Source organism: Tupaia chinensis, unplaced genomic scaffold (assembly GCF_000334495.1).
Source record: "Tupaia chinensis unplaced genomic scaffold, TupChi_1.0 Scaffold000532_1, whole genome shotgun sequence".
Taxonomy (NCBI): Eukaryota; Metazoa; Chordata; class Mammalia; order Scandentia; family Tupaiidae; genus Tupaia; species Tupaia belangeri.
In genome coordinates this window covers 6396692-6415031 of record NW_006160045.1, presented here as the reverse complement: position 1 = coordinate 6415031, position 18340 = coordinate 6396692, and the positions used below count along the sequence as shown (strand labels likewise).

At 38.7% G+C, this 18340-nt stretch overlaps 1 protein-coding gene and 1 pseudogene across 1 annotated transcript in view; both read right to left on the bottom strand.

Annotated features, from left to right (window-relative positions):
• Positions 1–15088, bottom strand: part of CNST (consortin, connexin sorting protein) — a 101628-nt gene extending 86540 nt beyond the window's left edge. The window contains 1 exon segment of the mRNA XM_014591114.2: positions 14993–15088. Coding sequence (XP_014446600.2) covers positions 14993–15052 — 60 coding nt within the window. The 5' untranslated portion in view covers positions 15053–15088.
• On the bottom strand, positions 12843–12946 carry LOC114009435 (uncharacterized; annotated as a pseudogene).
• Positions 15089–18340: the final 3252 nt, after the last annotated feature.

Here is an 18340-nt window from a genome sequence, read left to right as displayed (position 1 = left end):
TTCCTCCTCGGGGGTGATTTCTCACTTTCTGTCTCTCCGTCTCTGTCCTGGTGAGCGCATGCGCCCTACAGCAAAAACCTCTCCAAAAAAAAAAAAATAAGTTCTTATACCTATATAAAAGTCAACATATTGATAAGAGTATCAGAAATCATAAGCTCTGATATCTCTTGGGATCAAATTTTCCTTTATATTTCTCTTTAACATTTGATGATTTAATTTAGCTTCCAAGTAATCTGTTACTTGTCTTTTACTGCTTCAATTCTAAAACAAATCTCATGTTCTAGTTCAGTAGGCATGTGAGTCGAAATGATTCGTTATCTACTTAAAAAGCACAACTAGAAGCAAATTCATGTATTTTTTCCTACACCCTTATTGTCTACTTTTCCTTACCTTTAAAAACAATATAATGTTGCCCTCTGAATGAGAATATGATGCTCCGGCCCCACAGCTAGAAGAATACTGGTTCTGAACTGTTCACACAATACAGGCACTGATTCTTTGTTTCACTCAATGCTCTTTGTACCAAAAGTACACATTTGACCGCCACTGAAGTTTAGTACGAGGACATGACACAAAGCAAATATTAATAAATCTCCAAATGAACACTAAACTTTGACCTCAGAGACTGAGTGCTTTAATTGTGCTAACCAGATGTCTATGTAATCCAATTAACTATCGACTATGAGCAAGATAAGATGTATTTACTGAATGAAATGCATGAGAGACAGAGGAGAGACAACCTGCACTTTAGAGTTTATACTGTGGGCCATCAGGTGGCATAGTAGTTAAGGTGCTTGATTACCACCCTGCTGATCATGGTTTGAGTTCTGGGCCTGGCAGTTTGAAACTCACTAACTCACACTGAGCACATGGGTGTGCATGGCCAAAAATCCCTGGAAGAGAAGGGGTTGCAGCATGGCCACCCCTCCCCCTGCAGGGGTGATTTCTCACCCGCCCCCCTCTGGTGAGTACATGCTCCCTATGGTAAAAACTTTTTGAAAAAAAAAAAAAAAAAAAAAAAGAACCATTTGTCAGAGGCCAGCTGGTGATACAGCAGTAAAACAACACTCTGCTAGGCTAACCCACATGGGAGGGTTCTGGGTTCACATCTGGTGACCTCCCTGAACATTCTGGGTGTGTGCTTACTCCTGATCAAAAAAAGTTTTATATTCCAAAATTAGTTAATACTAATTTAAAAAGTTTATACTATAATAGGAAATGAATTAGAAAATAAGTCTATAAATCCTGCCCTAACCTTTCTCCTCCCCCAAAATTCTTTTCTATAATGAAGAATGTGATAAGTGACAAGTAAGTTCTTTGACAGTCAGTGGGAGGAAGGTTACTTTTACTTGGGGAAAGGATGTAATGTGTGAATATTAAGAAAACCCAATTTTATTATAAAAATAAGAAGAGTGATGAAAATAAGTACAGAAACAAACAGCTTGAGAGTTAAATACAGAAACAGTAAATGGAGCATATCTGTGCTAAAGATAAACATGAATGAATGAATCAGGAACCACCAAATATTCATAACATATGAAGAGACACTCATAAAATCCTATGCTTCAGGGCCAGGCCCATGGCCTGGTGATTAATGGAGCCAGATCCCACATGAGCAACTGCATGTTTCAAGTCCAGGCCCCAACAGCTTGTAATACACATCGGGCATATGTGAATGCATGCCTAAAATTCCAACAAGGTGAAGAAATAGAAAAGAGATTACAGGGTGACCATACCCCGTTGAGGGTGCTTTCTGGAGTGCACATGTACTCGGGCACACGCGTACCCACCCACACACACACACAGTCTGATGCTTCAATTAAAAAGTCATTTGCTTGACCAGATACCTTTTTCTTCTTTTTAAATATAATTTGCAGAGGGCATATGCACTTATTAGAGAGGGAAAGTCATTAAGCACCCCCACCTTAGGAAATGGTCACACCACGATCCCTTCTCCTTTATTTCTCACTCCTTTCAGGATTTTAGGCATGCATGCCCATAACCCTGGCATGTATTTGAAGCTTCCAGGTCTAAGACTTGTAACACATGGTCTGCCATGTAGGATTCAGGTCACTTAACTACCAGACCATAGACTGGCCCAAGCTTTCTTGCCAGGAATTCTAAGCAGAAATTTACTTTTATTTACTCTACTTAGCACTATATCTGAGTATGTATGTTTTATCAGCTTTGATAAACAATTGGCAAGTATTTCCTTAAATAATGTCTCTCCCCTTGGGGACAGCAGGTGGTGTGGCGAATAAGGCAATGGACTCCCACATAGCCACCTGCAGTAAGTATGCTGGACCTGGCAGTTTGCTTTCTCACATCAAACTTCTCCCACCCCTTTGGTGAGCATACATGCTCTGTAGCAGATTAAAAAATAATGATAAGTCGGGACCAGTAGTTGGCATAATGGCTGTGTCGCTGGACTCCCATGCAGTTGACTGCAGTTCAAATCCCAGACTCGGTGGCTTAAACTCATGCCGGGCGCATGTGCATGTGTGCCCAAGATCCCGAGAGGAGAATGGAGGAGAAGGGATTGCAGCGTGGCTATTCCCCCTGGGGGGTGATTTCTCACTTTCTGTCTCTCTGTCTCTCTCTGTCTTTCTGGCGAGTGCACACACCCTACATCAAAAACCTCTCCCCACCCAAAAAAATAATAATAAGTAAAATTAAATAAATAATTCTTTGGGAAAAAAAGAATGTCTCTCCCCACATTCATGTTGATCTCGCCTTCTGTAATTCCTATTGTATGTTAGATTTTCTTACTTTATGATCTCCATTATTTAACATCTCTTATAGTTTCTCTTTATTTTTACTGTATAATAAATATAAAATATTCATTATTTTTATTATTTTGATATTTTTACTGTATAATAAATACAAAATATAAATTATACAGTAATCTGGGGCTTGAATTAAGAACCCAATTTTGGGGCCAGCAGGTGGCACGGTGGTTGTCACTGGATTTTCACATGGCCAAATGCAGTCTGAATTCGGGACTTGATGGCTTGCATTCTCACTTCCTCCCACTCTCTCTGTATGTCTCTGGTGAATACATGTGCCCTATAGCAAATTAAAAAAATATAATAATAGTAAGTAAAATGAAATAATTCTTTAAAAAGAACCCAATTTCTTCAGCTACAATTTTTAATTTGCTCACTCAGTTTATTTTTGTGACTTTTTTTATTCTAGAAGTTATATACAGTATTATTTAAAATATTTTTAATCTGTTGACAGTATGCTTTTTCCATTTTTTCCCCAATACTTACTTTAAAGTTAGAATATGCTCATTCTGGGAGCCAGTAGGTGGCATGGTGGTTAAGGTGATGGGCTCTCACCATGGCTTACCACGGTTAGAGTCCCATACCTGGTGGCTTGCATTTTCATTTTCTCCTTCTCCCCTTCTCTTTCATCAAATTAAGAAATAATAATAAATAAAATTAAATAAAAGTAATAATTCTTTTTAAAAAGGGACATGCTCATTCTGTTAAGTTCTTAGAAGTCTGAATCTGTTTATTGTTGTTGTCAACTTGCTCAGGGTGGATTATTTTGTACTGTAGTACTAAATTATGACCTCCTCGGCAGAGAGGGACTATCTGTGGAAATCTCATATAGGCTGACTTTAAAAATCACTCCTTTAAGTGCTTGTTGCTCATGCCAGGCATCCCAGTTCCTACTACTAGTCAGGGTCACTTTTTATAATATTTCTCAGCCAAGGAAAACTTACTAAGAACCTCAAACCTCAGGGTTAATAGGGTCAAGGTTACAAATTCTTAGGGAAGTTCCTCTTTTAAAAAAACGTCTAGGAGGAGGAAAAAAACTTCTACTGGGCACATTCCACCCTCCTCCTATCTCCAACTAGCACTTTCAAGAACAGAGATCTGCAAGGGTCCTGGTTATTACATTGAGCTCTCAGCTCCAAAGCTCTATTTGAGGTCCTTCGTTCAAGCTCACAGTCTCTTTTTCTGTCTCCATATAGCAGTTAAAATTCAAGCCTAGTGGATAACTGTTCCCATCCTGTTCTCCTAAAATAGCTGTTGATAATATGCACTGTTTATTGAAGAGCCAGGTACTATGCTGACACTGTACATACCTTATTTCTTTTTTTCTTATAGTTTTCTTTTTTCCAGAGAGATTTTTGCTACAGGGCATGTTTACTCACTGGCGAGGCAGAGAGAGACAGAGAGACAGAAAGTTAGAAATCAACTCCCAGGGTGGATGCCCACACTGTGATCCCTTCTTGTCCATTCTCCTCCTGGGATCTTGGGCACAAGTGCGCATGTGCCTAACGTGAGCTTTAAGTCTCTGGATCTGAGACTCGAACCGTGGTAGACTATGTTGGAGTTCAACAACAAAACTATCATGCCATCTGGTAGTCCCTCTCTTACAGGTTTTAGCCTTAGGATGCATGTGCTCACCAGAGAGAAAGAGATGACCCCCCAAGAGAGATGGTCACACTGCAATCCCTTCTCCTCCCGGGATCTTGGGCATGCACATATACACACATGGTGTGATTTTCAAGCCACTGGGTCCAGGACTCCAACTACAGTTGGCCATGTGGGAGTCCAGTGATAATAACCACTACACCATCTACTGGCCCCTCTTAGATAATTCCTATAGAAACCCTATTATTTTCCCCATCTTACAGATGAGGAAACAAATACGGAGACAAGTCATTTGTTTGTGTTCATCCAGACTGTAATAATAGAACTACAATTTGAACCCAGATCTGACTTAACGTGGAGTGTGCACTGCTAATCATTACATACTGCTGCTTGGTCTATTTCTCCCTAGTGCCTAGGCTGGTGCTAGATGCAGGGCAGTCAAGGATTTGTTAAATGGATAACATTCTTCTTCAGAGCATAGTTTGTTATACAAAATCCCAAGAACAGAGTAGTTCTACCAAGTATTTACTAAACTTTTAAGAATGGAAATAATGTTGGTAGACAACTCCAGCCATGTTTCGTATTAGAATTAAAATGCCTTACTATTTGTGAACTTGTCTGTGATAGCGAGATACGTGGCATTAAATGTGCAATAACTGTTAACATTTGTTGCTTTTGTCATCATCATAAAGACTCTCTCCATTTAGAAGAATTAATAAACTAATGGAGAGCACACATGTAGAACCTAGTAGGGAGTGAGGCAGAATGAAGAAATACTTAACAGAAAGAGTAAAAACGAAAGAGAAAAAGTTGTAAGATGATAAATGCCATTTTCTGTTAATATCAATTCACTCTAACAGTCAAGGAGGGCACTTAGATACTACTTCTATGTTAAAATTAAATTAAACAAATGCTATAGACCAGAATATAAGAAATTTAAAAAATTCCCCCCCCCCAAAAAAAGTTTGGATTCAAATAAATGACTTTAAGAGAAATTTATTATGAGTAATCATAACAGAGTAGGAGAATAACAACAAATACTTATTCAGTGTTTATTCTGTGCCATGTATATAGTAACCCATTTATCCTCACAACAATCCTATTAGGTAGTTATTATTAGCACAGCCATTTTATAGATAAGTAAACTGAAACCCTAATAGGTTAAGCATATCATCTAAGGTCAGATAGTTCTCAGAATTAGGTCTCAAAACCAGGCAGATGAGCTGCAGTGTGTACTCCTCTGACAGCAGAGTTTATAAACAAGGCAGAGTGTGAGCTACATGTTTAGGATGAAGAGTCTGAGCAAGTTAGGAGGAGGAAGGCAAACTGCAACAGTATTATTAGGCTTAGAAAACTTCATTCAGGCCAGCCAGTGATCCAGTGGCTAAGGTGGCTGGATCCCACATGGCTAACCAGTTAAGAGTCCCAGAGGCTTGAAAAACACTCCAGGTGCATGTGCACGTGGGCCCAACATCCCAAAAGGAGAAAGGGAAGAGAAGGGGTTGCGGCATGATCAGCCCCCTTGGAGGGTGCTTTTTCACTTTCCCTCTGTATCTCTTTGGCGAACACATGCACTCTTCGGCTAAGTAAAAAAAAAGGAAAGAAAAGAAAAGCTCAATCATAATTTGAAGTAATAGCTAATATAAAATCTATACTAAAGAATTTTTATATACTTATTTTAAAATTAAAATAAGGATATAATTTTTATTTTGAAAAGTACCTATTTAAGAATATACGTGGACATACACTTATGTGTTACACACATCATAAACAGCATAAGATGTCACAACTCTGAGAATTGTATTTAACTGTGGCAAAGTGAAACATTTTCAGATACCTTTTTTTTAAAAAAATTCAAATAACCACAATTTTTAAAAAGGTATTCACAGGGTGCTGTCTCAGATTTGCTCAATCATTGCTTCAGTTTTTCTCAAGTTATCTCATACATGGATATCATTTCCAAACTAGAATTCAAATGCTTGAAGCTGGAGAAGGTCTATTACTTATTTTACACACAATCCTAGACATATAAAAAGTACTTACAGGGGTCAGCAGGTGGCGTAATGGTTAAGGTGCTGGACTCCCACAGGGCTGACTGCCATTTGAGTTCTGGACCTGGTGGCTTGCTTTCTCACTCTCCTCTCTCTCTGATCAAACTGAATGATAATAATAATAATAAATAAATAAAATGTAATAAATAATTCTTTTTAAAAAAGTGCTTTTATATGCTTGCTTAACTGAACTACCATGCTAAAGTGTCTTTTTCACTACCTTTCATCTAAAAAAAGATTTGGATAAAATGGCTATACTATTTAAGGTGATGATGAAAATTTACTTAAAAACAAAAACATCATGGAACCAGCATGTAGCGCAGAGGTTACGGTGCTGGACTCCCACACAGCTGACTACAGTCTGAATCCCAGAAACAGTGGCTTCAAAATCACGCTGGGCGCATGTACGTGTGTGCCCCTCCCAGGAGAATAGAGAAGGGATTGCCATGAGGTCATCTCGTGGAGTGGGTGGTGGTGGTGGTGGGGGGGGTGATTTCTTAATTTCCCTCTTACTATCTCTGTTTCTGGCAAGCACATGTACCCTGAGGCCTAAACCTTTTTTTTTTTTTTTTTTTTTAAATAACCAACCCCCTACAAATATTATCTGGTAGGAAACAGAAACAGAGAGGGAACTTTGGAAAACAAAGTATTTTTGCCAGTGAAAGATTAAATAAGATAATGACTAGTCAGCAAATTCCAAAAAAGAAGCATGAATTAGCAAAACATCAAATGAACTGAATTAATGGATTCCCTGTACTTTCTGACAGCGATGTAGGAAAACAGTGAGTCTGTAATTAAAAATGCTTGCTACTCATGCTATGCAAATTAAAAAATTAAGTGTACATATTCAAAGGAAATACTGAAGAACTGCTTTCTAAAGTGGAGATAAAAATGGAATTAGACCAGGGTCAAATTTATTTTACCCTGGCCTAATTCCATTTTTTTCCCTTACCTGCTGTTTTACTTAAAAAAGTTCACCTTCTCACATTCTTGATGCACTTTCTCTACTACAGAAAAAGGTGAAAGGGCAGTCTATGTCCATTAAAAAGGCAAAATGAAAAGCTATGGAAAAAAAAACCAAAAAACTGGTTCCAGAAAGAATTATACTTGTCTTGGGCCAGCTCATGGCATGGTGGTTAAGGTAGCTAGATTCTACATGGGTGACGTTGCAGTTGAAGCCCTGGATGTGGCAAACTAAGAAACATGCTGGGTGCTTGTGTGTGTGTGTGTAAGCCCCAAATTCCTGACTACAGTGTGATGTGGGATGCTTTCTTGCCCCACCCCACTGCAAGCACTTGCTAGCAAAAAAAAGAGAGCCAGAGCGAGTGAGCGAGAGAGGGGGGGGGGAGAATTATGACTGCGGTTATTGAAATAATAATAAAAAACCTTTATTTTATTAATAGGATACTCCTGAAATTTTAAAAGAAAAATACAAAAATAGTTGTCAAGTAATCTCAGATGTGTAATGGAATGTGGAGATATACTTTAAGATTTTGAATAACAGATACAAAATAGCAGATAGAGTACAAGACATAAATCATACCACTGACTTTAATTCAAAATTCAGTTCAAAGACAGACCCGCAGGATGGTTAGAGGGTCTAGAAAGAGAAGTGGAATAAAGAGGTAAAAGTAGTGAATCTGCTCTAACGGTAATATTATAGGGAGATTGGGAGAAGGGAGGAAGAATAACAAAGTCATAATGACAATCCAATAAGATTTGGTTGTATTGTTTAAACTTTTAATACGTATATTATCAAGTCTGAAATTTTTCTAAACACAATAGCATTTTCACTGGAATGACTTCCTTAGTACATATTCTTTTCTTTACTAAAATGAAAAATGTCCATCTCAGTAATCTTCAAAAAAGTTGTAATTTGACAATGTCTCATTAAAAAAAAAGAGAAGGCAGGATATTTTTTATTAATAAAAATATACATGCCTAATTCAATATTTACAACTTTTAAAGTAAAAACACATTAGACTGAGACTTTTAAATATTTCTACTCCATCAATTGCCTGGATTTTGAAGGCAAGGTACCACAATTTCTAAAGGCAAAATTCATGCCCTTCAGCAAACATTCACCAAGTGCCTGCTAAGTACGTAACACCCAACCCACTGCCTCCTGTGTGTGGGGAAGGAAGGGAAATAGGATAAAGTGAATTAAGAAGTACTATTTATGTCCAAAAATACACTATTTGAAAAGACAAAAGCACATATTCAAGAAACAAACAACAGTTAAAGGCAAGGTTTTTGGAAAGGTTTGAGGGTAATGGATTAGGAAAAGTGATAAAGCAAATATTGAAATTCACATTCTTATCTGAGCTCTGTTAACTTACATGTGAATAGCATGGGTGAGATACTTATTCCCTCTGGGCTTTAACCTCTTCAGCAATAACATCAGGGGATTAGATGGACAGTTATCTTTATTATTTTTTTTTAAAGAGGTTTTTGCATTAGGGCATGTGCGCTAGCTGGAGAGAGAGACAAAGAGACAGTGAGAGGGGAAAGTGAGAAATCACCCCAAAGGAGTAATGCCAGGCTGTGGTTCCTTCTCTTCCTGGAATCTTGGGCACGTACACACACCCAACATGATTTTCAAGCCACTGGGTCCAAGACTCGGAAACACAGTTGGCCATGTGGGAGACTAGTGATGTAACTACTATGCTATCTGCTGGCCTTGGGCAGTTACCTTTAAGGAACCCTCAATTCAAAGTGTTTGAATAGCTCTGAGTATTTCTCTTGAATAGCTCTGCAAAAAGAAATAAGTACGATGGTCCTTAAGTGCTAACACATTATTACTTACAATCTTTTTTTTTTTTTTTTTTTTTTTTTTTGGGGCACGAAAAACAGAGAGAGACAGAGAAAGCAAGAAGTCACCCCCTAGGGGGGAATGGCCACGCCACATTCTCTTCTCCACTCTCCTCTCCTTGGGCACCCATGCACATGCACCCAGCATGAGTTTAAGTCACTGGGTTCAGGACTTGAATCATGGTCCACTACATGGAAATCCAGTGACATAGCTGTTATGCCAACTGCTGGTCCCAACCTTTTTATTTATTTATTTTTTTGTGAGAGATTTTTACTACAGGGTGTGTACACTCCTGGAGAGAGATAGAAAGAAAGTGAGAAATCACCTTCCAGGGGGTATGGCCATGCCACATTTCCTTCTCTTCTATTCTCCTCTCGCAATCCTGAGCATGCATGCACATGTGCCCTGGAGCAAGTTTCAAGCCACCAGGTCCAGGACTTGAACCATGGGCGGCTATGTGGGAGTCCAGTGACGTAACCATTAAGCCATCTGCTGGTCCCTTACACATGTAAAAACAGAATTTTCATGTGCACAAAACTCTTATACAATTATTAAACCAAAATAAATTTACAAATTAACATAAGCAATAAAAATATCAAATTAAGAAAACATTAATGGGACCAGCAGTTGGAGTAATGGCTGTATCACTGGACTCCCATGTAGTAGACTGCGATTCAAGTCCCGGAGCTGGTGGCTTAAACTTATGCTGGGCAGCATGCGTGCCCAAGATCCTGAGAGGAGAATGGAAGAGAAGGGACTGCAGTGTGGCCATCCCTCCTGGGGAGTGATTTCTCGCTTTCTGTTTCTCTGTCTCTCTGTCTTCCTGGTGAGAATCTCCCACATAAATGACGGCAGTTCAAGTCCCAGACTCGGCGGCTTAAAACTCACGCTGGGTGCAAGAGCATGCAGGCCCAAGATCTAGACAAGAGAATGGAGGAGAAGGGATTGCAGTGTGACCATCCCCTCTGGGGGGTGATTTCTCATTTTCTGTCTCTCTGCCTCTTTAGTGAGTGCATATGCCCTATAGCAAAAATCTCTCTAAAAATAAATAAATAAATAAATAGCTTGTTAAACTTGTTTAAGTCTCAACCTTTTCAACATTCCACTACCAATAGTTCATCATCTGGCTTTCAACTCCTGTGCTTAGAGTATTCTCAGTTCCTTACCTATTACCACAGCTGTTCAACCACAACAAAAACTCCAGAATCCAGTCTTTATCTTCCTAAACTACATTAGCCAGGCTCCTACTGGCATTATTTCCTTCCCTACCTAACACTGAACCCAAGTATCATATCTGGTTACTTCTTTTGTCCTCTTGTACTTTTACTGAACATATACTATAAATTCCCAGTCCTGATCAATCTAATCACTCTGTCTGCTCTTATAGCCAAGCTTCCACCTACTGCTAAGATACATCATACATATGCAAATTGGTAACTCTCTAAAAGCAATATCCACGCAACCTTAGCTACATCCTCAGTACCAGTCATCCTTCCTCATAGAGCTCCCCAAACCACATCCCTGCAAAGTTTTTTTTTTTTTTTTTTTTGCTAGAGAGTATGTGTGCTTCATGGAGACACAGAGAGGGAGAGGAGAAAGCACACACCATAGGGAATTGTCTGGATTTTGGGCATACACACGCACATACCCAGTAAGTTTTCCAAGCTGCTGGGTCCAGAACTTGGGTCTAGGACTTGAACCACATGGTCAGCCACGTTGGATCCAGGCCCCTCTAAAACTATTCTAAATCTCCATCACCAGATATTTTATTGTAGAAATAGAAAATAATATCCACCTATTTCACATGGAGAAAATACAATTTCTTGGGAATCATCAGTTTTTAACCTGGAGTCCAAGAATAGGCTTTAGGGGTCTGTAAGCCTCCTGACATTACATTTATAACTAGTGGTAGTTTATGTCTAGTTTCCTAGGGTGAAAATTCTCAGTGCTTATTAGATTCTTCAAGGGGTCCATAACCCCCAAATGGATAGGAACCATAGAAAGAAATCTGAATTCGGTTGGTTATTGTATCTACTTCATAAATTTCTAAGTCTTGTAAGTAGCTATTGTTTTATAAGAATCCCTATGCAAAAGCTTCATTTTTAGCAATTATTATAAAACAAAAATAGTTGATACAGATTGTTTTATAAGAAAAGTTATGATTCTTCTAAAAAACAAATCTTCCTCAAGTATCTTACCTTACATCTTCTACACCTTTAGCAACTACTCTTTATAATTCTCCAGTACCTTGTGGGATATCTTGTTTTTTTTTTTTTGTTGTTGTTGTTTGTTTGTTTGTTTGTTTTAATCATTTGTTTGCCATCTGCATTTTATGGGAAGGTGATTAATTTTTGTGGCTGCGCTTTTGTTGGAAGTCCAAAGAGTTGTTCGCACACTAGGGATTAGAATAAAGGAGACCTATATTTTACAACCATGCCCTTTCCAGCGAAAGGAATAGTTCCACTGATAGGTTGATGATACACATACATTCCCTGATGAAATAGAAGGGGGTGAGAAGTTAGGTACAAGTAGAAAGGTTATCCCTCAACAGCAGACAAGAGAAGTCTTTTACTGAGAATTTAGTACAAGAGATTCTGGTTACCAGCTAACATTTGGTAACCTCCATTTACCTGTGGTTCGATACAACTGTGTGCCGAGATTATTTTCAAATAGATCTTTTTCTAGCTAGGAAAAATAGGCACTTCAGTGGCTATAAGACCAATAGATGAATTTTAAAACTCGAGTTCAAATGTAACACTCATAAACCATCTTTTCTCTTCCTAGTCATAAAACATTTATGTGATTAAAATGGGGAAGATATAAGGCATAGTTTCTAATTTGGGCTCTTTACAGTGCTTACCCAATGCTACAGGTATAGCTCTAACTGGCATGGCAAAGAACTTCTCAACAATTTTTTAAAAATAATTGGAGCAAAAAGAACCTATGGATTACTTTGTAAACTGTTAAAAATTCAACCTCATTGGGACCAACAGATGGTGTAATTCAACCTCATTGGGACCAATAGCTGGGGCCAGGAGCTGGCGTAATGGCTATGTTGCTGGATTCCCATGTAGCCAACCTTGGTTCGAGTCCCGGACCTGGGGGGCTTAAACTTACACCATGTGCGTGCGTGCCCAAGATCCTGAGAGGAGAATGGAGGAGAAGGGATTGTGGCATGGCCATCCCCCTTGGGGGGTGATTTCTTACTCTTTGCCATTCTGGTGAGCACACTTGCCCTATAGCAAAAACCTCTCCAAAAAAAAAAAAAAAAAAAAAAAAAAAAAAAAAAAAGCCTCATGGCTGAATTTGAATTAAGAAAACACAAATAGGTATAAAGTCTTTTGGAGAGAACTAAATTTCCTAATTTTCCAATTAGCATAGTTCCTACAAAATTCTACTCCTCTTTTCATCTAAGTTAAATTTGAAAGAGGAAATCATGTTGGCTACTTGATATGAATCCTTACAAGAGCAAATATAAGAAAGCTTTTTCCATGTACCTCAAACAAACAAACGAAATTTAAAATAACCTTAGTTTTTTTCATAATGTGAAAATAACTCTAGTAGGCTTTAACAAATAAAATTTTTTTCCCACACCAGATGGGTACTATGCCAATGTCATAACAAGGTCTAAGGGAAGCACATCTCACACAACAACGTGAACACCCAATCATTATGTTTATGAACCACAAAATGAGCAGTAAGATACATTTTCCAAAAATAAGTCTTCACAGAAAGTCTTCAGCAATATTTCCCAGTTCATCTAAACATTCTTTTGAAGATTTACTTGTGTAGTGTCAATACATACAGAAGACACAGTGAACAAGTAAAACAACGTATGCATAAACTCAACATACATTAGGCTGTTGGGAAAGTCATGACATATTTTTCTAAGCAAAAGAAAAATATGTCATGACTTTCCCGATAACTCAATAAATGGCATCCCCACAAATACTCAGGAATAACAGTATTTTGTATTCACATGCTTTAGAAAAAAATTTTTTTGAGAGATTTTTGCTATAGGCCATGTGTGCTCACTGGAGGGCCAGAGAGAGAAGGAGAGACAGAAAGTGAGAAATCACCCCCCAGAAGGATGGCCATGCTGCAATCCCTTCTCCCCCATTCTCCTCTCGGGATTTTGTGCATGCATGTTCACATGTCCAGAATGAGTTTTAAGCCTATAGGTCCGGGACTCCCACTGCAGTGGACTACGTGGGAGTCCAGTGACATAACCATCACGCCATCTGCTGGTCCTAAGACAGTATTTTTTAATTGCCAGATGGTGAGAGCACTCACTCGCCAGAGAAACAGAGAGGAAGAAGGCATCCCCCTCAAAGGGGCATGGTTACACCACTATCCCTTTTCCTTCATTTTTGCATCTTTTTGGATTTGGGACACACACATGTGCTTGTCATGTTTTTCAAGTTGCTACGGTCAGGATATGAATTACAGTTGACTACTGTGAGATCTGGTTCCTTTAACCACTAGGCTATGGGACTGGACCTATGAAAATGATTTATTTCAAAATCTATGAAGTAAGGGACCAGCAGTTGGTGTAATGGCTATGTCGCTGGACTCCCATGTAGTTGACCACGGTTCACGTCCCAGACCCAGTGGCTTAAACTCACACCAGGCGCATGTGCGTGTGTGCCCAAGATCCCAAGAGGAAAGGAGAAGGGATTGTGGCATGGCCATCCTCCCTGGGGGGGGGGTGATTTCTCCCTTTCTGTCTCTCTGTCTTTTTGGAGAGCACATGCGCCCTATAGCAAAAAAACTCTCCAAAAAAAGAAAAAAGAATTTATGAAGTAAAAAAAGTAATTTAAAAGATTACTTTGCATTCAATCAAATTAGAAGACCACAGTCACCTAATTCACTGAGTTCACAAAGCAAGCTCATATGGAAAAAAACTATAATAATTTAGCCTAGTAGTAGTTTTCCGGGAAAAAGAGTATTCTCAAAAAAGAATTTCATACATACAACAATTACAAAATAATGTTAATTCCTATAACCACCTAAGTACTGTCACTTAATGGGTCAAATGACCAAATGTCAAATAAAGGTGAGTAAATGTACTCATTTACTGTTTGAGAATTCTTTCTGGAGAGTCTAAAGGGAAAAATAATCTTGATGTGTCAATATTTTGACAGGTACACACTATCTTTCCTTTCCACATGGCTAATGATGATGAAAAACAGGAAGTCCTAAAAAGATGGCAGGTAGAGAGGTAAAATGGCAACAAGTTTCCACTTCCAAATCTATTAAACAGCAGAATCTCAAAACTAAGACTAAAATAATTAACTCTAAAGCTATTGTAAGACTTTAGAATTTTGTTAATGGTGCACTTCCTTAAAGGATATTTCAAATTACTTCTTTCAAATGCTTCAAAAACAAAAGTTCACTTTGGCTGAAAGGAAATATGACCCCTTCTCCCATGCCAATGATTCCTAAATAAATGCAAGTCTGTAGTCATGTGAATTTTCCAGGTCCTGAACTAGAAAGAATACTGCAGAACAGTATCAAGACATATATAAACGAAGGGTCTTTAAAGAGCTCAGGGACCAAGACAAAACGCTCTTGCTCTACTTAGGCACCTGACATTTCAGTACCATAAAATATATACTACTCCTCTCTAAATTTGGCTAAAGACCTTGATAAGAAACCATGACATAAAGAAGCATATTTACAAAACTCTAGCAACACCTGAAACCGATTCAGAAACAATTCTACAGCAGCAAATACTCTACCTGTTCACCATAAACTTCAATCTCCTCATGGGTCCTCAAGTTCTCCCTACTTAATGCCATTAGGTTAGTAGACAAAGATGAGTGAGGAGCCTTGGTGGTGCCTTGATACATTGTTGACATGCTGATGTAAATAACTACAACAATGACACCTCAGGAAATGACTGGGTACTCTATTCATCCTGTGACTCTCACTAAACAAGCCTGCTGCTCAGCAGTAGTAGTCAATACTCAGAGGAGACTTACAATTCTCTTCCTGCAAAGAAACTCCTCAGTTCGAATATCATAGCTCTTTGGGAAAAGGAGTTTTTAATTTACCCTACAGTAGACTCTCAGGACATAAAGGCATAGAAGCATCAAATGGCAATTCTGTACATAATGGTATCTTCAATCTGGCAGCCTTAGCTACATGTGACTACTATGCAGTTGAAAAATGTCTATTCTGAACTGAGATGCGCTGTAAGCACACTATACACACTGGGCTTCACAGATTCAGTATGAAGTAAAGTAAAATATCTCATTTGCTAACTTTTTTTTTTAATTGCTAACTTTTTAAATGATCATGTGTTGAAATGATAAATAGAATTAAATAAAATGTTATTAAAATTAATTTAACCTGTTTCTTTTGTACTTTGCTAATGTGGCTATCAGAAAAATTTAAAGTACTGGAACCAGCAGTTGGCATAATGGCTATGTTGCTGGACTCCCATGTAGTCAACCATGGTTCTAGTCCTGGACCTGGTGGCTTAAACTCACACCAGGTGCATGTGTGCCTAAGATCCCAAGAGGAAAATGAAGGAGAAGGGATTGCGGCATGGCCATCCCCTCCAGGGGGTGATTTCTAGCTTTCTGTCTCTCTGGTGAGCGCACGTGCCCTATAGCAAAAAACCTCTCCACCTCTCAAAAAAAATTTTTTTTAAGTACTTATATGGCTTTTGTTATACTCCCATTGAATGGTACTGCTATGGACCATTCTGATAGCAAACAAGAATGATCACTTAGGATTTCCCAATTATAGTTATTACTCAGAAAAAAAAAAGTAGTATTTAATTTAGTTTTTAATTTTTATTATCAATCAAGATAACTTAAGAAATATAACTTTAGAGACCAGCAGTATTGGTTATGTCACTGGACTCCTATGTAGTTGACCGTGGTTCAAGTCCCAGACCCAACAGCTTAAAACTCATGCCAGGTGTGTGTGTGTGTATGCCCAAAATCCCAAGAGGATAATGGAAGAGAAGGGACTGAAGCACAGTTAACCTCCCAGGGGGGAATGGAGTGATTTTTCACTTTCTATCCCTGTCTCTCTAGCAAGCTCATGTGCCCTAAAGCAAAACTCTCTCTTTCTCAAAAAAGGAAAGAAACATAACTTTAAAAGATTATAAAAATAACAGTGGAATCACTTTGTCCCAGCACTATTTTAAAGACTGCCTTACTTCAAAAAGATGAAAATAGCACAGGATGCAAAAACACACCTCTAAAGAAAACAAGATGGGGGCCCCAGGTTGGTGGGGCAATCAGGAGCAAAGTGAACCACAGCACTGTAAGCCACATGACTAACTACCGAGTTGGATGCCGCCATGTTGCCTTAGAAACAGGCTTAGTTATATGCAGGTACAGTCAAGATCCTGAGGAGTCGGAGAAAGGGATCAGCTCCTGATCAGACTGCCAAGAGTGCTTCTCTCTTTCTCCTCTTCCTCTTCCCTTTCTCTCTCTCACACACATGCTGATCATGAACAAAATAAAGAAGATGAGACATAGACTAACCAAGTTTTTTTAATAAAGTAGGTTTAAATACTCATTAAAGGTTTTCTTTAAACTGAAATGGACATTTGTTCATTTCCAGCACATGGAGCCTCAAAACAAAACAAAACAAAACAAAACACACATTAAGATCCTGTCTCTATTGTTTAAGCACTTTTAACCACAAACAAGTGAACTATTAGCACTATAAAAAGGGAAGTAATTATTATAATCTAATACTCTTTTTCAAAATTAAAAAAACCACATCACTACTCAAAATAAAAATTTAAAACTGCATCAGTTGTTCTGGGATTGAGAAGGCTAGCTTTGGTCCACAGTCATCATGGAATAATAAAGTATATTTTTAAATAAGTATTTTTTTTAAAGATTTTTTTTTTTTGGAAAGGTTTTTGCTATAGGGCGCATGCGCTTGCCAGACAGAGAGAGAAAGAGAGACAGAAAGCAAGAAATCACCCCCCCAGGAGGGATGGTCACGCCTCAATCCCTTCTCCTCCATTCTCCTCTTGGGATCTTGGGCACGCACGCACACGCGCCCGGCGTGAGTTTTTTTAAGCCACCGGGTCTGGGACATGAACTGTGGTTGACTACATGGGAGTCCAGCGACATAGCCATTACACTAACTGCTGGTCCCTAAAGATTTTTTTTTTTAAGTGGGAAATTTAATGATATCTTTCTATTAATGAACCATATCCTTCCTCTACCATAAAATAGCACTCTGCTTTATTTGATTTAAAAACATTTATGCCTCCAGGACTCTTTTTTTTTTTTTGAGAGATTTTCACTGTAGGGCGCGTGCGCTCGCCAGACAGAGAGAGAGAGAGACATAGAGACAGAAAGCGAGAAATCACCCCCCAGGGGGGATGGTCACGCCGCAATCCCTTCTCCTCCATTCTCCTCTCGGGATCTTGGGCACGCACGCACACGCGCCCGGCGTGAGTTTTTTTAAGCCACCGGGTCCGGGACATGAACTGCGGTCGACTACGTGGAAGTCCAGCGACATAGCCATTACGCTAACTGCTGGTTCCCGCCTCCAGGACTCTTAAGGGATAAAATTCAGTGTATTTCTGAAACTGTGAAAATGTTTTTTAAGGGGAGAAAAACAGGTCAGTAAAAGATATGAGTAGAAAAGCTTTCTCAGATGTTCAGAGGATATACAAGCCACTTCTAGAAAACTGTCAGTGAGAAAAATGTATAAAATTTTTTTTTAAGAATAAGATCAAAGAGTGAGTCTAAAGGGCTTTCCCAACAGTTGATTAGATACTTCCTATGGTGCCCTGACAAATTTCCAATCCAAAAAGGACACATTTGACTGTCAATTCTTTATTCCTCTGAGCATCATCAGCTAAGTATAATCTTCAGACTGTTTGCCAGCTGATACATTCCTTAGAAATCTTTTCCTTGAGCATTTAAATGCCACGCTTAATACGCTCCCAGTAGAGTAAGCAGAAAGGACTGTACGTATTTTAAAATAGCGAGCTGACTGGCTGCAGTCCCCTGCCCTCGAGAAAAAGATAATGTGTAAAACTCTGAGTATGATCCTCAAACACTGAAATCACTCTCAAAGACGGGTCTTCTTACATCGTCCAA